Source organism: Petaurus breviceps, unplaced genomic scaffold (genome assembly GCF_028583685.1).
Source record: "Petaurus breviceps papuanus isolate PSGF00001 unplaced genomic scaffold, PetGlider_PUasm1.0 38, whole genome shotgun sequence".
NCBI lineage: Eukaryota > Metazoa > Chordata > Mammalia > Diprotodontia > Petauridae > Petaurus > Petaurus breviceps.
Window position 1 is genome coordinate 7564544 of NW_027186304.1, and position 20339 is coordinate 7584882.

The 20339-nt window shown below is 34.5% G+C and overlaps 1 protein-coding gene across 1 annotated transcript in view; it reads right to left on the reverse strand.

Moving 5' to 3' along the window:
• DOK6 (docking protein 6) overlaps window positions 1-20339 on the reverse strand; it is a 515077-nt gene that overhangs the window by 429753 nt on the left and 64985 nt on the right. Inside the window, exon 2 of the mRNA XM_069099566.1 lies at window positions 19370-19477. Within this exon, the coding sequence (XP_068955667.1) occupies window positions 19370-19477 (108 nt within the window). The remainder of the gene's footprint in view (window positions 1-19369; window positions 19478-20339) is intronic.

Below are 20339 nucleotides of genomic sequence, written 5' to 3' on the forward strand. Positions count from 1 at the left end.
AGACTATTCTGAGCAAAATATTGGATCTGATTACATTAAATTATAAAAGGAAACTGATTTAGATGAAAGAGATGAAGAATCTTGATGATTTCTCCCCTATCCCCACTCAATTTTGAATTATTCTTTGTAGCAGAATTATTCCTACACTTTTGAATTATTCTTTGTAGCAGTAGAGAACTGGTCTCATGAACACAAGAAATTTCCTTTATGTGATTTGCTTCAAAATCCTAAATCTTAGATAGTTATTGCCGATGTTCTATAGATTGGTGAAAACACAAACTCAGAGATTGCTAGATATCTAAGTTGCCTTCAGAATAATCAATGCAATGAAAATTCTTCCAGCATGGTAACTATAAGCTAGTTGATCAAGTTTGCATGGAGAACCCATAGTTATGAGACACTGAATCTGTCAAAGCCTCAACATGAGTATTAGCGTACACTTCTTAATAACCACACACATTTAAATTGGCTATGACCATGGAAAGGTACAGTGTAATTCTGTCTTCCTACCTACTAGATATTTATTTCAACTTACAAATAATTATTAATTAATATACAATAAGGGCACAACATAAAAACAAGTAAAAATGATTACATGATCAGTAGCATTCCTTGAAAAATAAAATAAAATAAAGAAGAACAAATAAACTGAAAATATTGTTTCTGTGCCCTTTCTACATGTCAATAGGACTATCTTATTCTATAGCTTTAATCAATGGGAGTGGTAGCGCTTATTTTCATGGCTTAAAAGGATAGAATACCTGGTGTCTACAAAGGCAAATGGCATTGATGATTAAGTCTATCACTCTAAGTTGCCAGGTAGGTCCATGTTACTCTAGAATAGTAATAATTATTTGTTCATAAGACATATTTTTAAAAATTGAGACCCTCAGACAACTTTTGCTCACACAATTTATATCTATCAATATTATTATATTAGAAATTAAAATATGATATCCTTATGAAAATAATTTAGAAAATACAGATCTTCTGAAATGGTCTCAGGTACAGGCAGAGGTCCTTGGATTATATTTTGGGGCCTCTAAGGTACATATGAGAGGTCCAGGTTGGCCCAGGAAGACTTTCCAAGTTTTTCTTGCTTGTGATATATCATAATTAATCTTATCTTGGATTTTCGTTTCTTTAGGCCAATATGACCTCAGTCTTGTCAAGAGAAACACTACTAATACAAAGGTCTTCTCAACTAAATTATATATATCAGTGATGTTGTGAGTCTCCATCATGATCTGAACGCTTGGGGAACGAACACTCCAAGTCTGGCATATAATTCCTTGTGTATGCCTATGTGTATAATGCCAGGAAATGTCTTAGAAACTTCTGCTCAGTTACTTGAAGGACCCAGAGGGAGGAATCCTTTTCTTACAACATCAACTTACACAAGGAGAAGGAAAAGATGAATTAATTATCTCTGCTCTATTATAAAACCCTGGGTTTGTTGCGTATTCCATGAGAGAAAAGATAGAAGAATCATTGCTGAGCTATACATTCCAGGGATTTATAAATGGAAGTCCAGAAATCAGAGGTGGACCCTTTGATTTGCATTTTCAGTTGGAATAACATGTATATTCTGTCAAGTATATAGATACCTCTATCTCTGTTGTTAGTTAGCAGCAAGCCTTTGATGAAACATAAAAAACAAAACAAATCAGGGAAGCAGTTGTTCTTAATTATTTCATTTAGTTAGCTACTTCTCTCTCATTCCCCAACCCCTAAATATCTTACTTATATATTTGGGAAAGTTTGGAGAGAAAAAATAAAAAAAAGTCTGAAGTTTACTAAAGAACTTTGAAATAAAATAAAATACTATTTCATGCTTCTCTACTCTTAACTTAATTGTGCAAATTAAAACTAGATATTAGCATATAATTCATTTCTAAACCATTAGTACAAAATTACATTTATATTATTTAATCAATGCAAAAATATGGTAAAACATATTTGTAGCAATTTTTAGTAGTTTGATAGTACCTCTTATCTGTTTGCTGTATTCATTGTTATGGCCATCGAGATGAGCTACCTGCCTATTTAAATACTGTATTTCATTTTGTCAACTTAATTATCTCATTAAAGGTGAAAGACAATTAACTTCCAAATTGCTTCTTTTTAAAGGGAGATTCAAATGAACTAGAATGTAAGTTGTGCTTTGATTTTTCACTGCCTGTTCTAATTAATCCTGACATTTTACTGATCTCTCTCTGTTATTTTTTCCTAAATTCGTTTTTCTTTGAGGGGAACAGAATATAAAACTTTTAGGAACCGGTTCGATAAAGCTCCACCTCATTAGATTAGAAAAATTGATTTTCCAGTTAAAGGAGGAAGATAGGAATTTTATTGAACTTGTTCTTTATTGCTACAATTTACACACTGTAATCTTCTATATATTTGTGCTCCAAACTCTCTTTTACAAACTATTTATGGATTAGAATTCCACTGCAAAAAGTATTCTTCACTTTGAGGACTACAACTGTACTGTGATTTTACAGCTGTTCATTTAGTACACTAAAACACTATGCCTCAGTAGGATGGAGAGGAAATGTGGCAATATAAAAAAAAATATGGAAATCAAAATTTATTTTTAAAGAAAAACACTATGTCCCTCTATGGTAATCTCAAGTTTAAAATATTTGGCTTCTTTGGATTTTTCTCCTATTTGCTAACAACAATACCGTGTTTCCCCAATAATAAGACACTGTCTTATTAATTTTTTGGAGAGAAAAACACCAGAGGGTTTATTTTCAGGGGAGGGCTTATTTTAATGAACATTGACAGCAATTTTAATAAACAGGTAAATGTGAACAAAAAAATGTACCTTTATTCAATAATGAATTCAATAAAGAACAGGATGACACATTCACTGCTGCAGCTCTGATTGGATGCAGCTCAGAACGTGGTGTGCGTTTCACCGGGGGGGGGCAGTGCATACAGAGGGTACCGTAATGTAGCGTGTAGCGCAGGGGATCACCTTCACTACAGTAACAATCTCAATAGGGCTTATTTTCAGGGGAGGGCTTATTTTAGAGGAATCTTACACAGTAAGGAGAGGGCTTATTTTCGGGATAGGTCTTATTATCGGGGAAACACGGTAACAACAACATTGAGAAAATATATTCATTTTCCTGTTAAGTCTGTCCAGGATAGCTATTCCTCGAAATGTAAAGAAGCAACAAGGCCTCATATCTATATAGAATCTTAAACTTCACAGAAAACTTTCCTCATGAAAATCCTAAGAGAAAGGTAGTACAAATATTATAACCTCAAATCAAGAAACCTAGGAAACCAAGGGAACTGAGGTTGAGGGAGCTTAAGTGAATTACCTAGGTTCCTACAACTAATAAACATTAGAGCTTGGATTCAAGCTTTAATCTCCTAATTCTAGTTCTATTACTTGGCCTTGTACACTAACCTACTTTTTTATTCCATAGTTTCACTCTGTCCCTACCTTGCCCAGTATTTTAGAATCTGAAATCATGTTTCTTAAGCTTTGGCTTTGATAGTAACTATCTAATTGAGAGACTTAGAGGCTTTCAAGCATTGAAATCCCTTATGGAAAGTCTTCTCTCTGAAGAAAGTTGAACCACAATTACACATGAAGAAATAGAGCTGCATGAAGATTAAGATCATGGAATTAAATAATGAATGGGTCACAACTTTAACCCCAAACTACAACAAATCAAGTTTAGTGGTCTTTACACAGCACTTTGTGAGAAATGCTCCTCTGGAGGTAATGGAATTCACTCCTGGCAAAGAAAAACTGAACAAGAAATTATTCTAGGAATGAGAGAATTCATCTACAAAAGAACATATGTACGTTTAGAGATGAAAGTAAGCCCAGTTAAAACTCATTATATTTTCCCTCTAAATTATCTTGAAGGAATGTGTTTTAGAACAGAAAGCGGTTTTATATATTGATAAGAGAGAGACAGAGAGACAGAAACAGAGAGAGACAGAGACCGAGAAAGAGAGAATGAGCAAAATGGAAAACCATGCACTTATCTCAACAACACTTTCTTACAATATGTATAAATCCAACATGGACAATAATATACCCCACTGTCCCAAAGAAGAAAAAAATATAAGAAAAAAGACAGCTGAGTCAATTATAATACAGCTATGAGATCTGTGGCATTGCTATACAAATCTACTAAATTGTAATACACTTAATAATTCAGGATTATTAGATATATTTAACAAGATAGTTTGGTATGTTGTTAATATTTATACAGAACAGCATTATGAAAATATGAAAGAAATATAATCAAAATAAAATTATCATGTATTGAATTATCCACATGTTCATAATGTTAAATTCCTATTCAATGCAGGGCTGTAAAATACTCTTTAAATTCCCCCTACAGGTAGACAGATTTCACATGAAAAGGTTTTGTGTTAAATATATGGATTCTTATTTCTTTCAACTAGTTTCCTTTGCCACAATAGGAAGAAAGTAAGCACTGGAATTAAATATTAACTATACTTGGCATATTCCTTTGTTTCCTAAAAGAGAAGTAGAATTATGAGAAATAACATGGAAATGGACATCTCTGAAGAGGAGAGAGCAGAAGGTAATACAGGAAAGAACAGAAAAAATGTCTTAATATGTACAAAGATGAATACAGAGGCAAAGCTAAATAATAACTAGTATAACTATAAAAAACAGAGAAAAGCTTTCAAGTGAAATACAATAATACAAAGAGCACAAAATGATGAGATAGAGTACATTTTCTCTAAATATTTTCACAAGAATAGAAGAATAAAAGGCACTTGAGTAAAATTATCTCTAGAAAAAAAAGATCTCCAGGCAGTTAAACATGAGAAAAGGCATTTGGGCCTTGGAAGGTTGGCTTCACAGATGTGTTCTGAGGACAGTGCTTTGTAAACGTTAAAGTGTTAGGTAAATGGAGGGGGTGGGGGGGTTGGAGTGAAGAAGACCAGAGGATATGTTGTACTAAGTCTATATAGTGACACCTTGGTGCTCCTGATTCACCAAGGAAATGAGTCCCATTGTAAACAGAGTTTTCCAAATATCAGTGTTTACTATTAAAACACTGGAACTCCAAGGATTACTGAGGTATAGCTACATCTCCTCCACATACATATACGACTATAGAAAGGAATCTGTCTTCAAATGCATTATCTCTTCTCAAATCAACAAGCAAACAAGCATTTATTAATCATAGACTTTACTGGGCACTGTGTTTAGCACTGGGCATGCAAAGAAAGGCAAAGACAAAAGCAAAAAACCCCACACATACACAAAAACACAAAATACTTATGGCTCTAGAGGAGAATGCCGCCTAAATTAATTTAGAGATTTAGTGCTACACTAATCAAATACCAGTAGGACATTTTGTGAAGCAAGACAAAATGAAAAAGAAATGAAGGGAAAGAAGCTCAGAATCAGAACATAATAGAGAAAAGAAAAGTTGCAATGAAAGAGGCACTCCCTGGCCCTCAGAGAGAGGGTGGTGGTCGCTGTTCTTCAATCATTTCAGTCAGGTCTGACTTTTTTTGACTCCGTTTGGGGTTTTCTTGGCAAAGATGCTGGATTAGTTTTCCACTTTCTTCCCCAACTCATTTTGCAGATGGGGAAACTGAGGCAAATAGACTTAAATGACTTGATTAAGTATCATTAATTAGTATTTTTATTTATTAATATAATATTAATAATTATAATAATATATTATTAATAATTAATTATTAATAAGTATATTATTAAGTATCTGAGGCTAGATTTGAACTCATAAACATGAGTTTTCCTGATTTCAGGCCCAGCTTTCTATGCACTACACCCCAGAGGCAAATCCATGTTAGCTATATATAAGAGAGAGGTGTTTTATTATTTTATGCTTTTCATTTTCTTCTCTTTTTTATGCTCTTCATTTTCCATTAATGACTCTGCTTGGTTTTCACTCCAGGAACCTCCTCCTCCTTTGCCCTTCTCACCTTCTTCACTCACATCCTTTCTGCCTCTTCCTTACAACGACAGTCTATTAAATGCTGATGTTTGTTGCCAGGGTGTTCTACAAAGTTTTATTGCATTAAGGTAAATGGGAGATAGTTTTGGTGATGAGATCATGAGAGACACAAATCTTTAGTAGTAAATGATCATGGCTGTTGCCATTTCCGACTCCATTCCTCCCAAGAATTCCCTGCCATTTTGGGTGGTCTGTGCTTACTCTCATTAAAGTCATTCAGAAGTACAAGATTTTTCTCTTTTGGCACATTGATGAGGAAGGTCTTTAGGTCTTCATATTTTTTTACCTCATGAAGGTTCATCATGGTGGGAAGATACACTGATGATGTCACTGCACTTTTCTGAAAGTGGCAATAACATTGTTTTGAGTCAGTTGTTCACTTCTTTTGGTAGGCATATGTTTGCTAACTATATTTGTCTTGATTAGAAAAACCTATCCCAGCTTCATGGTGCTCTCCTTCACTGAGGCCACTCTAGAAAAACCTGTATCCAACTCCAACTTCAGTAAGCTGGCCTTCATTTGCCAGCCTTGTTTTACTCAGGGCTGCTATTTGAATGTGATACCTCCCGAATTTTCTCATAATAAGAGCTGTTCATCTCTCAGGTCCAGTGGGATGACCCCATGACTTGAACTGCCTGTGTGTTGGGTTGTAACTTCAGCTCTCAGTGTATCCACAGCTACTTCTTCATCACTTGCATATCATTCCAGGACTTAGAAGTAGGAAAAAATAATAAAATGGTCTAGGTGATATCTTTTGATTCCCATAGAATGAAATATCTCTTATAATTGGATGCCCATCTCCAATCAATCACCAAGTCACCGATTCTTCTAAAATACTTGGATTTGCCTCTTCCTCTTTATTTCTATTTCTTGATTCAGTGTAATTTTACACCCAGCTATCATCTTCATCATCTTATTTTCCTGCTGAAGAATACTGGAGCTCCTTGCTGCAATTGTATCATTCTGCCTCCACATTTTATATCATACCTTTCAGTTAAAATATGTCCCCTGTTTCATTTTCTTCAATAAGTATTCCTTACTCTTAAAAACTGATTCAGTCTCTCTGACTAATCCCTACCTGATTATTCTTACAATCTATTGTCTCTATAAGTCTCCAAAGTTTATATCCTTAATTTGTGATCTAATTTTGTGCAAGTCACATTATATGACTCTGGCATTCAGTCAGGGTTAAATATAAAGATTCCAGACACATCTGCAGAAATAAAACCTCCAGGGATGGTGATGGGATCTTGGTAAGAGGCATTAGAATTAAGAGGCAGAATCAAAGTTGGGTATAACAGAAAGATATCTAATTTCTAATGGAAATGTGATTATATATTTCTTTTTGCCCTCCTATAAAACTGCAATACAAGATTTTGAAAATTTATCACCTTGTATAGATACACATGTATCACTTGCTAGAGGTCATGTCAAGTTCTCTGTATAAACTTTTCATTGTAATATACTTACTGGGTATTTATTCTAATCTCATGGTTGCCAAGCTACTTCCTATTGCCATCTAATACTCTTCAGGAAATCTTGCCTTCTTCAGGGACTCTACTAGACTTTCTGCTCTTATCTGCTAATATGTAGCAACTGGAAAGCCTTCCCGTCACTATAAGGAACTTGATGTTCTTTAGTGTATATGGCATACGTTGTATAACTGGGGCTATGGGCTACCACACGAACCTTTGATAGACAATAAAGGGAAACTATGGGCCCATGCCAAGATTGTTCTTTGAACTGTCCTATATCTGGTATGGGTATTATGCCCATGCTCTCTGACTGCTATCTTATTTGGGGTTACAAAACTTCTTATAACTCTCATTCAATCTTTTATTTTGATCCTTTATTTCCAGAATCTGTTCTGAGAGCTCTGTCTTCCCATCCCCCCTGCCAAAAAAGGGAAATTTATAAGAACTGTTTGGAGACTAAAGGAAGTCATGCTGATGTGATCTTTTAAAATTGTCATTGTGGTGTACTTAGGAAAAAAAAACAAAACTAGATAAAGAAAGCAGGGGGGAGGTTGTATTAATCCTCAGTTATAATTACTACATTTATTATGGATATGTACTATCAACAAAGTTTTGCTGGATTTCCTATAGAAACAAAGTCAGAGTCAGTTATCTGAATGATAATTATGCAGGGACATATGCCCATAAGTAGGTCTTAAATTAGAAAATCAGTCTATGGGACTGGATTGGTTCCATAGTCTATATAGGAGCGCAAAACAGTGTCTTGCATGATACACACTTTTAAAAAACATTTAATAGTATTTTATCCTTTCCAATTACATGTATCGATAGTTTTCAACATTCATTTTTGTAAAAGATTGAGTTCCAAATTTTGTTTCCTCCTTCCTACCCCTCCCCAAGACAGCATGACATCTGATATAGGTACAATCATGTTAAATATTTTTCCACATTAGTTATCTTGTAAAAGAAGAATCAGAAAAAAAGGGAAAAACCATGAGAGAAAAAAAAAGAGACAATGGGGGCAGCCAGGTGGCGCAGTATAACAGCGCCAGCCCCAGCCTCAGGAGACCCGGGATCGGTTCTGGCCTCAAATACTTGGCACCCACACAAAATAACTGGCCATGTAACCTTGAGCAAATTTCTCAACCCCAATTGCTTTAAAAAAAGAGAGAGAGAGAGACAATGGTATGCTTTGATCTACCTTTAGACTCTGTAGTATTTTCTCTGGAGATAGATAGCATTTTCCATTACAAGTCTTTGGAATTGTCTTGGATCATTATATTGCTGAGAGGAGTTAAGTCTATGATAGTTGATCATTTCACAATGTTGCTGTTACTATATACAATGTTCTAGTTCTGCTCACTTCACTCAGCAACCGTTCATGTAAGTCTTTCCAGGTTTTTCTAAAATCCATCTGCTTATCATTTCTTATAGCACAATATTATTCTACTACATAGTATTCCATTGCAACTTGTTCAGCCATTCCCCAAGTGATGGGCATCCCCTCAATTTCCAATTCTTTGCTACCACAACAAGAACTACTATATATATATGTTTCTACAAGTGAGACCTTTATGATTGCTTTGAGATGTAGATCTAATAGTAGGATTGCTGGATCAAAGGGTATGCACAGCATGGTATGCACTCTTAGTGAATATTTGTTGAGTTTGAATTATGTTGACTTTATGAATAGGTGTGAAGTAATAGTAGTTATGAATGTAAAAAGAATACTGGGAAAAGGAGCCAAATAATGCATTATATTCCCCTATTAGTATGTCAGCTTATTACTCTCTTTGTGAATTTTAATGTATAATTGTTACTGCTTCTACTTATAAAAACCATTATTTTCCCTATAATTCTTTTTTTCTACTTTTTTTTCTTTCTTTGTTCTTTTTCTCTCACGCTTTATGGCTTTCCTATGAAAATATTTGTCACTTTTTGACATTGCCAACTAATCAGAAAACTATTCCTTTTATATTAGTGAACCAAATTTATTGTATTTGGTAAAATTCCTACTTCCAGCTGTATTTCCTTTGTTCTTAAAGGGGGAGCTTTTATGTCTAATCCTATCAAATACTCTACAAAGTTCTCCATATCTAACACTTAATAGTTCCAGGTACCATCCTTAAGCAGTAAGGTTTATGGTGCATTTTAAAACAATGATGCCTTGATATGGTAGTAAACAACCACACAATTGATAGCTCTTTCTAGATCCCTTGCTCTTTATGGGGTTGAGATATTTCAGGCAAGGGACTCCAATTTGATTCTTAAAGGGCAAAATCTCCAAACTCTGAACATCCTGGATGTGCTGAATATCCTGGTAAAGGGATGTGGTAGCATGTGTAGGAAAAAAAAGGATGATTCCATCTATTTATAAATAGCTGTTGTAAGCAGATCTGTGAACTGCCAAAGAGTGGGGCTAGAAATAAGGGGAAAAAAAAGTTACGCAATGGGTTTAAAAGTTATAGGACAATGAGGAGTCTGACATGAACAGATTCCAAAGATAGACCAGGTATTAATAACATGCAAGATAATGGTCAAGAACAGACCATTAGAATCTACTTATGGGTAGAATTATTAATTATGCAGTCATCTTTTATGGGGTTTGAGTCCATGGGATTTTAAAAGAAACCCAGGACTGGGTTTAATGACACAGATTTAAAGATTACAAGGAGAAAAATCTGGGTCTGAATATTGAGGAGCAGGGTTTTTTGTTTGGATTTTTTGTATGGGTCCTGAGTTTGTCCCATCAAAGATCCAACAGCATCAGTTAAAGATTATAATGACAATACTTCTAATTTAGTTCTCAAGTCCACCAAAGCAGGGAGGAACTAGAAGCAGAAAGGACAAGTATAAGCTCTACTCAAGCTATTAAACCTCTTCAGAGAGAAGAACCCAATATGGATTTGGGGTCTTGCAGTTTAGACAATGAATTTGTATTCTGTGAAGTCTCTTGGATACCTGTCCTTCAGATGAATTTTAGCCATTTTGAGTCACTTGCTGATTCTCAAAGGGCTGTCTTCCAAGAATCATTCATGTTGTATACAGAAATGACTAACAAGGAGTGGTGCAGTATTGATATAGAACAGGAAAACTGTGGAGTAATTAGTAGCATAGTTATAGATTGTTGATCATCACCCCAAAAGAACCAATTAGATCATAGTTTTAGAACTGGAAGGGGCCTTAAAGGCTATCAAGTCTAAGCTCTTTGTTTATCAGATGAGGGAACTGAGGCCCAGGGAGTTTAAATGACTTTGCTAAGATCAGAAGATAGGAAATGGAAGAGCCTGGATAAGAACCTAGGGCTTCCAATTAAAAGCAGAGTATTATTTCCATTGCATCAGTCTCTGTTGATTGAACACTCATAGTTTGCCATAAAGTTTTGTATAAAAAGCAGCATTTATTTCCACATTAAATGAAAGCATGAACAATATGACAATTCATTTGCTTGACTGTGGGTCCAGATTAATGAGAAACAAAACAGTAATGTTCATATGTCATCTTTCCTCTTTTCTGCAGCCTGGCTTACTTTCATTCCTAAAGATTCAAATTGCAATCTCATCCTTCCATTCTCCTTCCTTTAATAGACTTTATTTAGACTTTTCCCCCTATTGACAGCATTAGTATTTATTTTATTAAAATTTCTTTTAAACTGCTTCTTTTTCATCTCCTAGGAAAATTAAGGGAAATTTATTAGCTGAATTTATGTAAATTCCTCTAGTTCAGTTTTCATTGAGGATAAATTTGTTTTGAATATCTGTTATGACAATTATATACAGCTACATTTTCAACCCTAATGCATTTTTAATAACTTCCTTCAGCAGCTAGTGATTTGAATTTCAAATTTCTTTCTACCAAGAAGTAAAAATTACCGTTTTTATAGCTATTTCATATTAAAAAAATTGATTTATGCAACAATCTCTCTCCTGCAGTAAACATATCAAATGTTTAAACGAGCCCATTAATACCCATAAGGTTTGTAATATTTATGCTCCCTATATAGCATGACAGAATGTTCGAGTTGATAAAGAAACATTTTCTTTCCTAGCTCATTCCACATAGAGCCCTAATTCAGACTGGAAATATTTTATTCAGTTTATTTATACTCTTGATTTATTGTCACTGTACCCTATGTCATTAAGCCCAAGGGCATAGGAACAGTAATTGAAAAGAAATTAAAGTTTAAAAATAAGTTTAAAATCTAAGAAAAGGAAAATGGATGTAACATAATTTTTTCCTTCCAGAAATAATTTTGAAAATGAGGAGAAATAGACTTGACCAAAATGCTTGTGTCTTTTGCAAAAACAGTCAAAACACATTCTTCTACTCTGCATTTTGAGACCTCTTATTCTAATAAGTGATGAGTAAGCTGCAACTCATCTAATGACCTACATTGAGCTGACCTCAGACTATGTTTCATATTCATCTTCCCAGGCATCTAGGAACACTTTGCCATTGAACATTCACCCAATCCATGGCCCAAACATTGTACTAGAAAGATTAGTAATCAAATCAGTACTACCATTGTTTTGAATGAGAATGACAGTGGCTTGCCTTATGGCTCCACTCACCATTCTGTGGATTGTCCAGACAGAAATTCTCTCCCCTGGATACCATTGCCCTATAAATCTTGTCTTTCTTTATTTGAACATAACTCCTTCAGAATAAATATTATTTCACTTTTACCTTTGTAAATAGCCTAAGAGTTTATCACAATTTCTGGCAAATACTAGGCCCTTAATAAATTATATTTTTATTAATTTATTAATTCATTCATTATAAAAGTTTACTAAGTAGCATTAAAAGCAGTAGTAGCAGTAATAACAACGGCCAGCATTTATATAGCACTTGCTTTGTGCCAGGTATTGTGTTAAGTGCTTTACAACTATTATCCTATTTAAAACAAAACCCCTAGTAGGTAGATGCTTATATCATTTGAACTCAAGTCTTCCTGACTCCACACCCTGTTCTTTATCCTTTGCTCCATGTGGATAAATCCTTTCCTTATAACAAGTGTTTTAGGTAGGAATGAAGAAATTAAATTTGATCATCCCTATTTTACTTCTGAGAAGCCTGCGACTCCAAGAGATGGAGAGCATTAATGAAAGTTACACAATTAATAAATATCAGTATAATAAATATGGGATAATTTAAGGCATTATCCATTACGTTTCTAGTCCCCTAAAGCTAAAATTCCATTGATATATTTCTCCTTTAATTTAGTGTCAGGAAATCAGTAGTCCTTCCAAATGAACTTAAATACTTCTTTTCATAAGACAATAAAAAATTATAATTACCGTCTTCCTTCTTCGTTTCTTTCCCTCCTTTCTTTTCTTTCTTTTTTCTTTCCCTCCTTCCCTCCCCCTTCTTTCCTCCCTTCCCTCCCTCCCTCCCTCCTTCCCTCCCTTCCTTTTTTCCTTCCTTCCTTCCTTCCTTCTTTCCTTCCTTCCTTCCTTCCTTCCTTCCTTCCTTCCTTCCTTCCTTCCTTCCTTCCTTCCTTCTTTTCTTTGCATATAAGAAACTTCAAAACTAACCTCTGTGCTCAGGAAAATTAAATAACTCATACTAGGTGCCTTACAACATCCATTTCTCTTCTTCTTCAAACTAAATTATGTGTTCTTTTTATTTATAACTAACCTTTTTATTTTGCATTTAGTTTTGTAAGCTGCTTTAAACTTTCATTAAAGAAAGTGCATGGAAAATCCTTTAAAATGGCATTAAGTTACAGAGAAAACCAAAAATAAGTGCTTTAATCTAAAACAAGGAAATTGAGAACTCATTCCGGTCTGTCATTATAGCTCTTTCCTTTACATACTCTCATTTGAAGATTTCATCAACTCCCATAGGTTCATTTCTTTGAAAACTACTACAAAATCTCCATGTCCAGTATTCCTTTCTTTTGAACTTCAGTCTCACGTAGCTAATTCCATGCTAGACATCTCTATCTGTGTGTCCTCTAGACAGCTTAAGTTTATTCTATCCAAAACAAAAAATTGTTTCTTTCTCCCACTCTCAAATACACAATTCTCTTCTTAATTTTACTATTTCTGTCAATTATAATTTTCCTATTAATGCCCATATTTCTCTCGAAGATACAATCATTTTTTCTCATCATCTCTGGTTGGAATGATCCTTGACTCTTCACTTTCCTTTATCCCTCATTTCTAATCAGTTCACAAAATGATGGAGACATTTTGCTTCCACAAAATCTCTTCCATCTATCCCCTTCTTTCCAATCACACAGCTACCATCCTAGTTCCTAACCATCATCAGTCTTCACCTGGATTATTGCACTAGCCTCCCTATATCCAGTCTTTTTCTTTTAAATCCATTCTCCACATAGCATTCAAATTGGAATTCTTAAATGAAATGAAATATTTGATGAAGTCAGTCCTGTGATTCAATGTGTTGCTATTCAATGTGTTACTATTGCCTTTAGGATGGAAGTAAATAAATCTCTGTTTGGATTTTAATACACTTTACAATCTAGCTTTAAACTATTTTTTGTTCACTATTCTCCCTTATTTTTATTCCAGCCAAACTGACCTACTTGTGATTCCTTATCCACTACATTCAATCACCTCCCTCCATACTATTACACTTGTGTCTACAATGACCTCCCTTCTTACCTCTTTGTTCCCTTGTTTCTTTCAGGGCTAAACTCAGAGCTACTTCCTGATTCCTCTTCCTGTGAGTGCCTTCTCCAGTGATGACTTTGTATGTATTTTATACACATTTTAAATCTATCTATATGGGTACATGTTCCCCTCCAACTCCCAATAGAATGTAACCTCCTTGAGGGCAGGAATGGATTCACTTGTGTTCTTTATATTCCTAACACTTTATCTTTGGTAAATACTTATTGAATTGAATGGCATGTCATTTTGAAAATTAGTTGGTTTTTTTTTTTTTTGCCAGATCCTTGAAATCAAGAAATTGGAACTTTATTATACTGCTGGAATAAGGACACAGCAAAGACACCAGTTTTCTTGAGAAAGGAATCTTTTTTCTAATTCCCTCAAGTTCATATCTAGCAACATTGAATGGGGGTGCTATTGAAAGATCTGCCCATATTCCCCACCACAATTGTTAGAAAAGTTGTTCCCTTAATCTTGGAAGCCCAGGTCTTCTGAATATGGGTAGAGCATGTCTTGGAAGACTTCATATATAGAGTCTTCTTGTAAATCAGGCTGTAATTTAATCAGAATAGGAAAAAAATGATTATTCCAATTCTACAATGGATCTATGATCACAAAGATATAGTCACTCCTTTCAGAGGCATAGATTGCAGCCCTCAGGCATTTCTTTCCAACTGGCTGGGTGACTTCCTCTCTTCTTCTTGATGTTGTTTGAATGCCAGTTGAGCACACAGACTGTTCATTTGTTATTCTTCATTTCTATGTTGTGACTGGTCCATCTTGCTTTACAGATATACATCCCATATACTACTTCTTACTAACAACATTTCTTTGTGATGTACAATACATTGTTCATACCCACCATAGGCATATGTATTGCTGCTTATGATGGTAAACTTCAATTTGGGGGGGACCATATTTACAAAATAAGTTTTTGGGAAAACTTATCTCAAGATCAAAATACAATCTTTTTTAAAGTGAGATATTGCATATTTAATAATTTTAAAATACTAACAAATAATTAAGTGACAAACTTATAAAAATAGAAGAGGATTAGACAATCTTTAAGTCCTGGCAAAGCCATTCATCATGTAACAATGGACTAAGAAAAAGAATCATGGAAATACAAAATCAGAGCTGGAAGGACAGAATTATATGATTAGCAACTAGGACATCATCTAATACGTGGCAAGTACTCATTAAATACTTGTTTATTGATTGATTAAAAGTATACTGGAGATAAAAGGAAAAAAAAATTCCTACCATAAAGATATTGAGATCACATGGAATGTATACAGTTAAGTAAATGCAAAATATATAACAGCCATTTTAAGAGGGAGAGAATGCTAATAATTAGTGTTGGAGCAATACTAAAGGCCTCATGTAGAAGGTGTCAACTGAGCTTACTTGAAGGAAGATAGAAGTTCTATGAGGTAGACGTGAGGGTGTAAATTTTTCCAACATGGAAAGACATTTGGACTGTAACAGAGAATGTATGAAGTGGGATAGCTCACTGAGAAGCTCTCTAGATGAAACATGTCTGAGATAACATAAAATCACAGGAACATAGATTAAGAGATGGAATTGACCTTAGAGATTAAAGTTGAGGAAGCTAAGACATAGAGAAGTTAAGTAACATGGCTCTAAGTGTCTGAGGCATGGTTCAAACCCATGTCTTTATGATTCTAGGACCAATCCTCTTGTTTCTGTACCACCATGCTGCCTCATCATCATGATCAACAACAATTTACATTCCACACTAAATTAGACAAAAGATTTTCAACTCACATATATCAAGCCTGGTGTAACATACTTCACAAACTGAAGCTCTTTGTACAGAATTCATGACAGACACTTAATAATATATTCTTTTCCACAATTAAGTGTTAAAAGTACAGAATAATAGAAATATTAGAGCCTTAAGAGACCTTAGAGGTCATGGAATCATATACTCTCATCTCATAAATTAGAAAATTGAGGCCTAGAGAGAGTTAAATGACTTGCTCAAGCTAGTTAATAAACATCCTTGTTCCTTAGTAGTTTTCAACATAAGCAATAAAACAAATGGGAAGAATTCTACTGCCTTTGTGTATAATATCCAAAAGAGGGAAATCAGAGTGGTAAAAGATCCAGAGAACATGATTTATAAGGATCATTTGAAGGAACTGTCTTCCTTATGGAACATAAAACCTTGCTGGTTCTTGAAGGCTTTACATTGTTAACTGACATCACACATTCTTGCCTTCAGGAAGCATATCAAATTGGAGACTCTCCTTCCAGCAATATAAATTTAATGTTTTTCTTGATAGTTTTGAAGTTCATTTTTAGAATTGTTAAAGTCTCTATTGTATTAGCAGCTTCTTTTTTTTAAGTCAAATAACACTTAAAAGCACTCTTTACTTCTTTACTAAGTAAGAGATTTGTGTGAATGGATTAAGTATTTGACTTTGAACAAGTAGTTTGGTGCCTCTTTTAGGAGGAGATTCATTGTACATCATTTTAGGCAAGCAGATTACAGACATAAGATATTGGGGAAGGAGAAAAGTAAAACGGTGTAAAGGAGGAGGGATGGTGGAATACAGCTTCAGCTATGCCTATTAGAGCATATAAGTCTGTAGAGTTTAGCGTAATGAATAAAAGCTTTATAGTCAGAAGAATTCGTTTTTTGTCCTGGCTTTGCATGTTAGTAGATCCTTGTGGGTAAATCATTACATTTCTCTGAGAATAGCTTTCCTCATCTATAAAGTAAGGGTTATAATATATTTCCTATCTCACTGAGTTGTTGTGAAGGTTGTCTAATGAGATTGTATAAGTAGAACTTTCTGTAAACACTAACCTTTACACAAACACAAGTTATTCTTTTTCTTACAAATGGAAAAGAAATAGGTGAGATTCAGAAAGGTTCAGGTAAGAGAGACCAAAAAGTATAAAATTTTAAAAGTTTTTAAATAAAATTTTTAAATTCATGGTTGGTGTTGATGCTATGCTATTATTGTGGGTCAGGGCAACAGAAGCAATAAGAAGTAAAACTTAAAAAAAAACCCTCAAAATATATCTTTGTATATCTATGTATATATGTATTTATGTCTCTCTCTCTATACATATATATATACACATATATATATATGTATTTATGTATCTATCTGTTGTCCACATATAGTTGTTTTCACTTGGTCCATTATTTCATTGGTATAGGGAACTATTGGTGCAAAAATCTCCTTTACCCATGCCAATGTCATAAGCTCTGAAATTTATAATCTTTGAAAGTTGCCTGGGGCACTGAGATGTTAAGTGACTTGATGGAGTCACATAAATTTTATGTGTAAGGAGTGAGACTTTGAAGCTGGATTTATCTTCATCCACCAGAACGTGTTACTTATCAACGTAAAATTAAAAAAAAAAACCCACTATTTTTTAAAAGGGCAAAAAAAAAATATCCCAGTTTACTTCTCCTGAAATAGCCCCTAATATTTGCTCTCCACGAGGACTCATGCTCCACTGTTTAACAGGGAAGGGCTAATTTAACATCAGTGTTTTCCTTCACAATTGATTGCAACAGTCAGAATAAGTTAAAATTCCTTAGGGTTTCCTAAATCATTTTCAAACTAAATTAGTCCACTCCAGGTTATCAGGAGTAAGTTTCAATAATAAAACATCAATCTTCATAATCCCAACATGATAAAAGTAATATTTTAGGGGCTGTGTGTGATGATTCCAGTTGTTAAGGTGCTTTGGGGAACCTTGCTTATAAGTCAATGAAATCTATGCCATTACTTTCTGTTGAGAAACCATGATATTAAAATCCCCTCTATTGGTTCCAGTTTTCTCCTCCTCTTTGACAACACACTAGGAAGAAACAGAAAAACCAAAGAAAAGCCATGGTTGTTTTTGCTGGGAGCATTGCTTCTTTATAACTTACTTGTATGAATTTGGCATTCGTCATCCAAACTCAAAACATTAGCCTCTGGCCAATGACTTATTGGTTATTTACAGAGTAACTCAGTGGTAAGGTTCACCTGTTGACTTGACGGTTTAAGTATACTGCTAGTGATTTCAAATCAGACTCTAGCCTAGACCAAGGATAAGACATTTCTTTAACCTCAATGTCACTACCAGAGGTAAGCCGTGCTTGTGCACAATACTTTTAGTTTAAAATTAGGAAAAAAATAAAGAGGAAGAACAGAAAGGAACAGAAGAGAATGTAAGAGAGAAGAAATAAGAGAAAAAAGGGGGAAGTAAAGGCAGAGGGAGACTACCTATAACAATTGTCTAAAGTGCCACTCAGCAACAAACTTTCTACAGGTTATCTACTGTTTACAGGTTGTAAGTTGTTTCAATTGTATTTGACACTAAGATCCTCTCTGGGGTTTCCTTGGCAAAGACCTTGGAGTAATTTGCCACTTCCTTCCCCAGCTAATTTTACAGCTGAGGAAATCAAGGCGAACAAGGTTAGGTGACTTGCCCAGGATCACACAGATGATAAGTACCTGAGGTGACAATTGAACTCAAGATCTCCTGACTCCAGGCTTAGTACTCTATGTACTTTGCCACTTAGCAATTCAATATTATCCTAGCTATAGGTTTTTAATTGCTGGTTAACAGAAGGCACTGGACTTTAATTGCCTTGCTATATACAATGGAAGTTTTTGAAGTCCAAAGATACCAACTCTTATTGTCAATGATAGGGCCCTCCTGCCAAAGGATGACAAAAACAAAAAGGGAGTGGTACCCAGGATAGAGAGCTATACACACCAGATCACTGCAATGACCAGGGAGGATTTTGTGTCACTAGAGACAATCTATGATGTGAATTTAGTAAATGTTCATAAGAGTTGATGCTGGAAAAATGATGGGAGGAAGAAATGGAGTCCTCATCATATAAAGAACATTGCTAAAATGTTGTAGAACTCAAGCACTGCTTATAGTTAAAACCAAAGTAACAAATTCACAATTAACATGAACAAAAGGAATGTGACTACTCAGCACCTTTACAAATGATCTGGTTTACTGATGAGTCATCTCATTTTGTAAAGTAGCAATAAAACTAGGTCTTTCATTTTCCAAAGATACTACTGGCATTCAGACCAGATGATTAAAGGAAAGGGGAAAAAATAACTTTTACACTTTATCAGAATGGGGACATTTTATCCTGGTGATGGTATTTTTGCCTCTGCAGATTTCATCTATCAAAAGAAATTTCTCCACCAGTTGCTGTCAAAGGTTCAATTATTCCCCATGGCCTCAGAAAACTATGACTTACCTTATGAAAGTTTCTGAAATAAGCTGCCTTTTCATCTGGAAATTTTTCGAGCCTTCTGGGTCCTTTGCTGGATGCTTTCTTGAAAACCAACCAGCAACGTCTGAAAATCTGCAAGCAAATGAAGGAATCCCATTAGCGTTTTTTTGCTTAAACAAGCTTATTAGCATTAGAAACCTGATTTGTATGGTTTAATTAATCCATTGAGAAGAAATTCCAATAAAAGAAAGCTATCTTTGATAAAAAATGCATTTCTCTCTAAGGCAGCAAATTTTTGTCATTCTTTGACACATTATTCATTAAAAACTGAAGAAACTTTAAAAAACATTATTTAATTCATAAATTACCTTTTGTGAATTCATAAGAGAACATGAGTTATTTTTTCCAATATATTGGCTTCTGTCAACTTGGATATATTAAAGTGTCTGTACATTTTTTATCTATCACAATATAAATATAGCATTTTTTTCTCAGCCAATTTATACAATTCTCAGTGAAATTCTATATTTTGGCCAGGAATAAATGAAATTCATGGGCAAAATTCAAAACCTCCTTATATAAACTTTTGAATTTAACCTTTATTTTGATTATTTCCTCCCTTCTGAAATACACTCTTGGAATGATGTTTAAAAGTACTCAAATTACTTCAAGATAGGAATTCAGAGAGAAAAGCAAGGCATATGGCCAATTTGTCACTTGGACAAGACAAGAATCTGCCAATTATGACATTTTGCACTACATCACAAGGAAGTCAATTCCATTTTGGGTATCTTGAGTTGTTAGGAACATTTTTCTTATATCAAACTAACATCTGCCTCTCTGAAACTGCCACCAATTTTTTTCTAATTATCTCTGAAGCCAACCAGAACAAGGCTAGTCCCCTTCCCAATAGCCTTGCAAATGCATTCTTTTGTAGCTATGGGAACCCCTGTGGGAGTACTTCCTTTACCTACTCAAATCCCAAAGCTTCTCT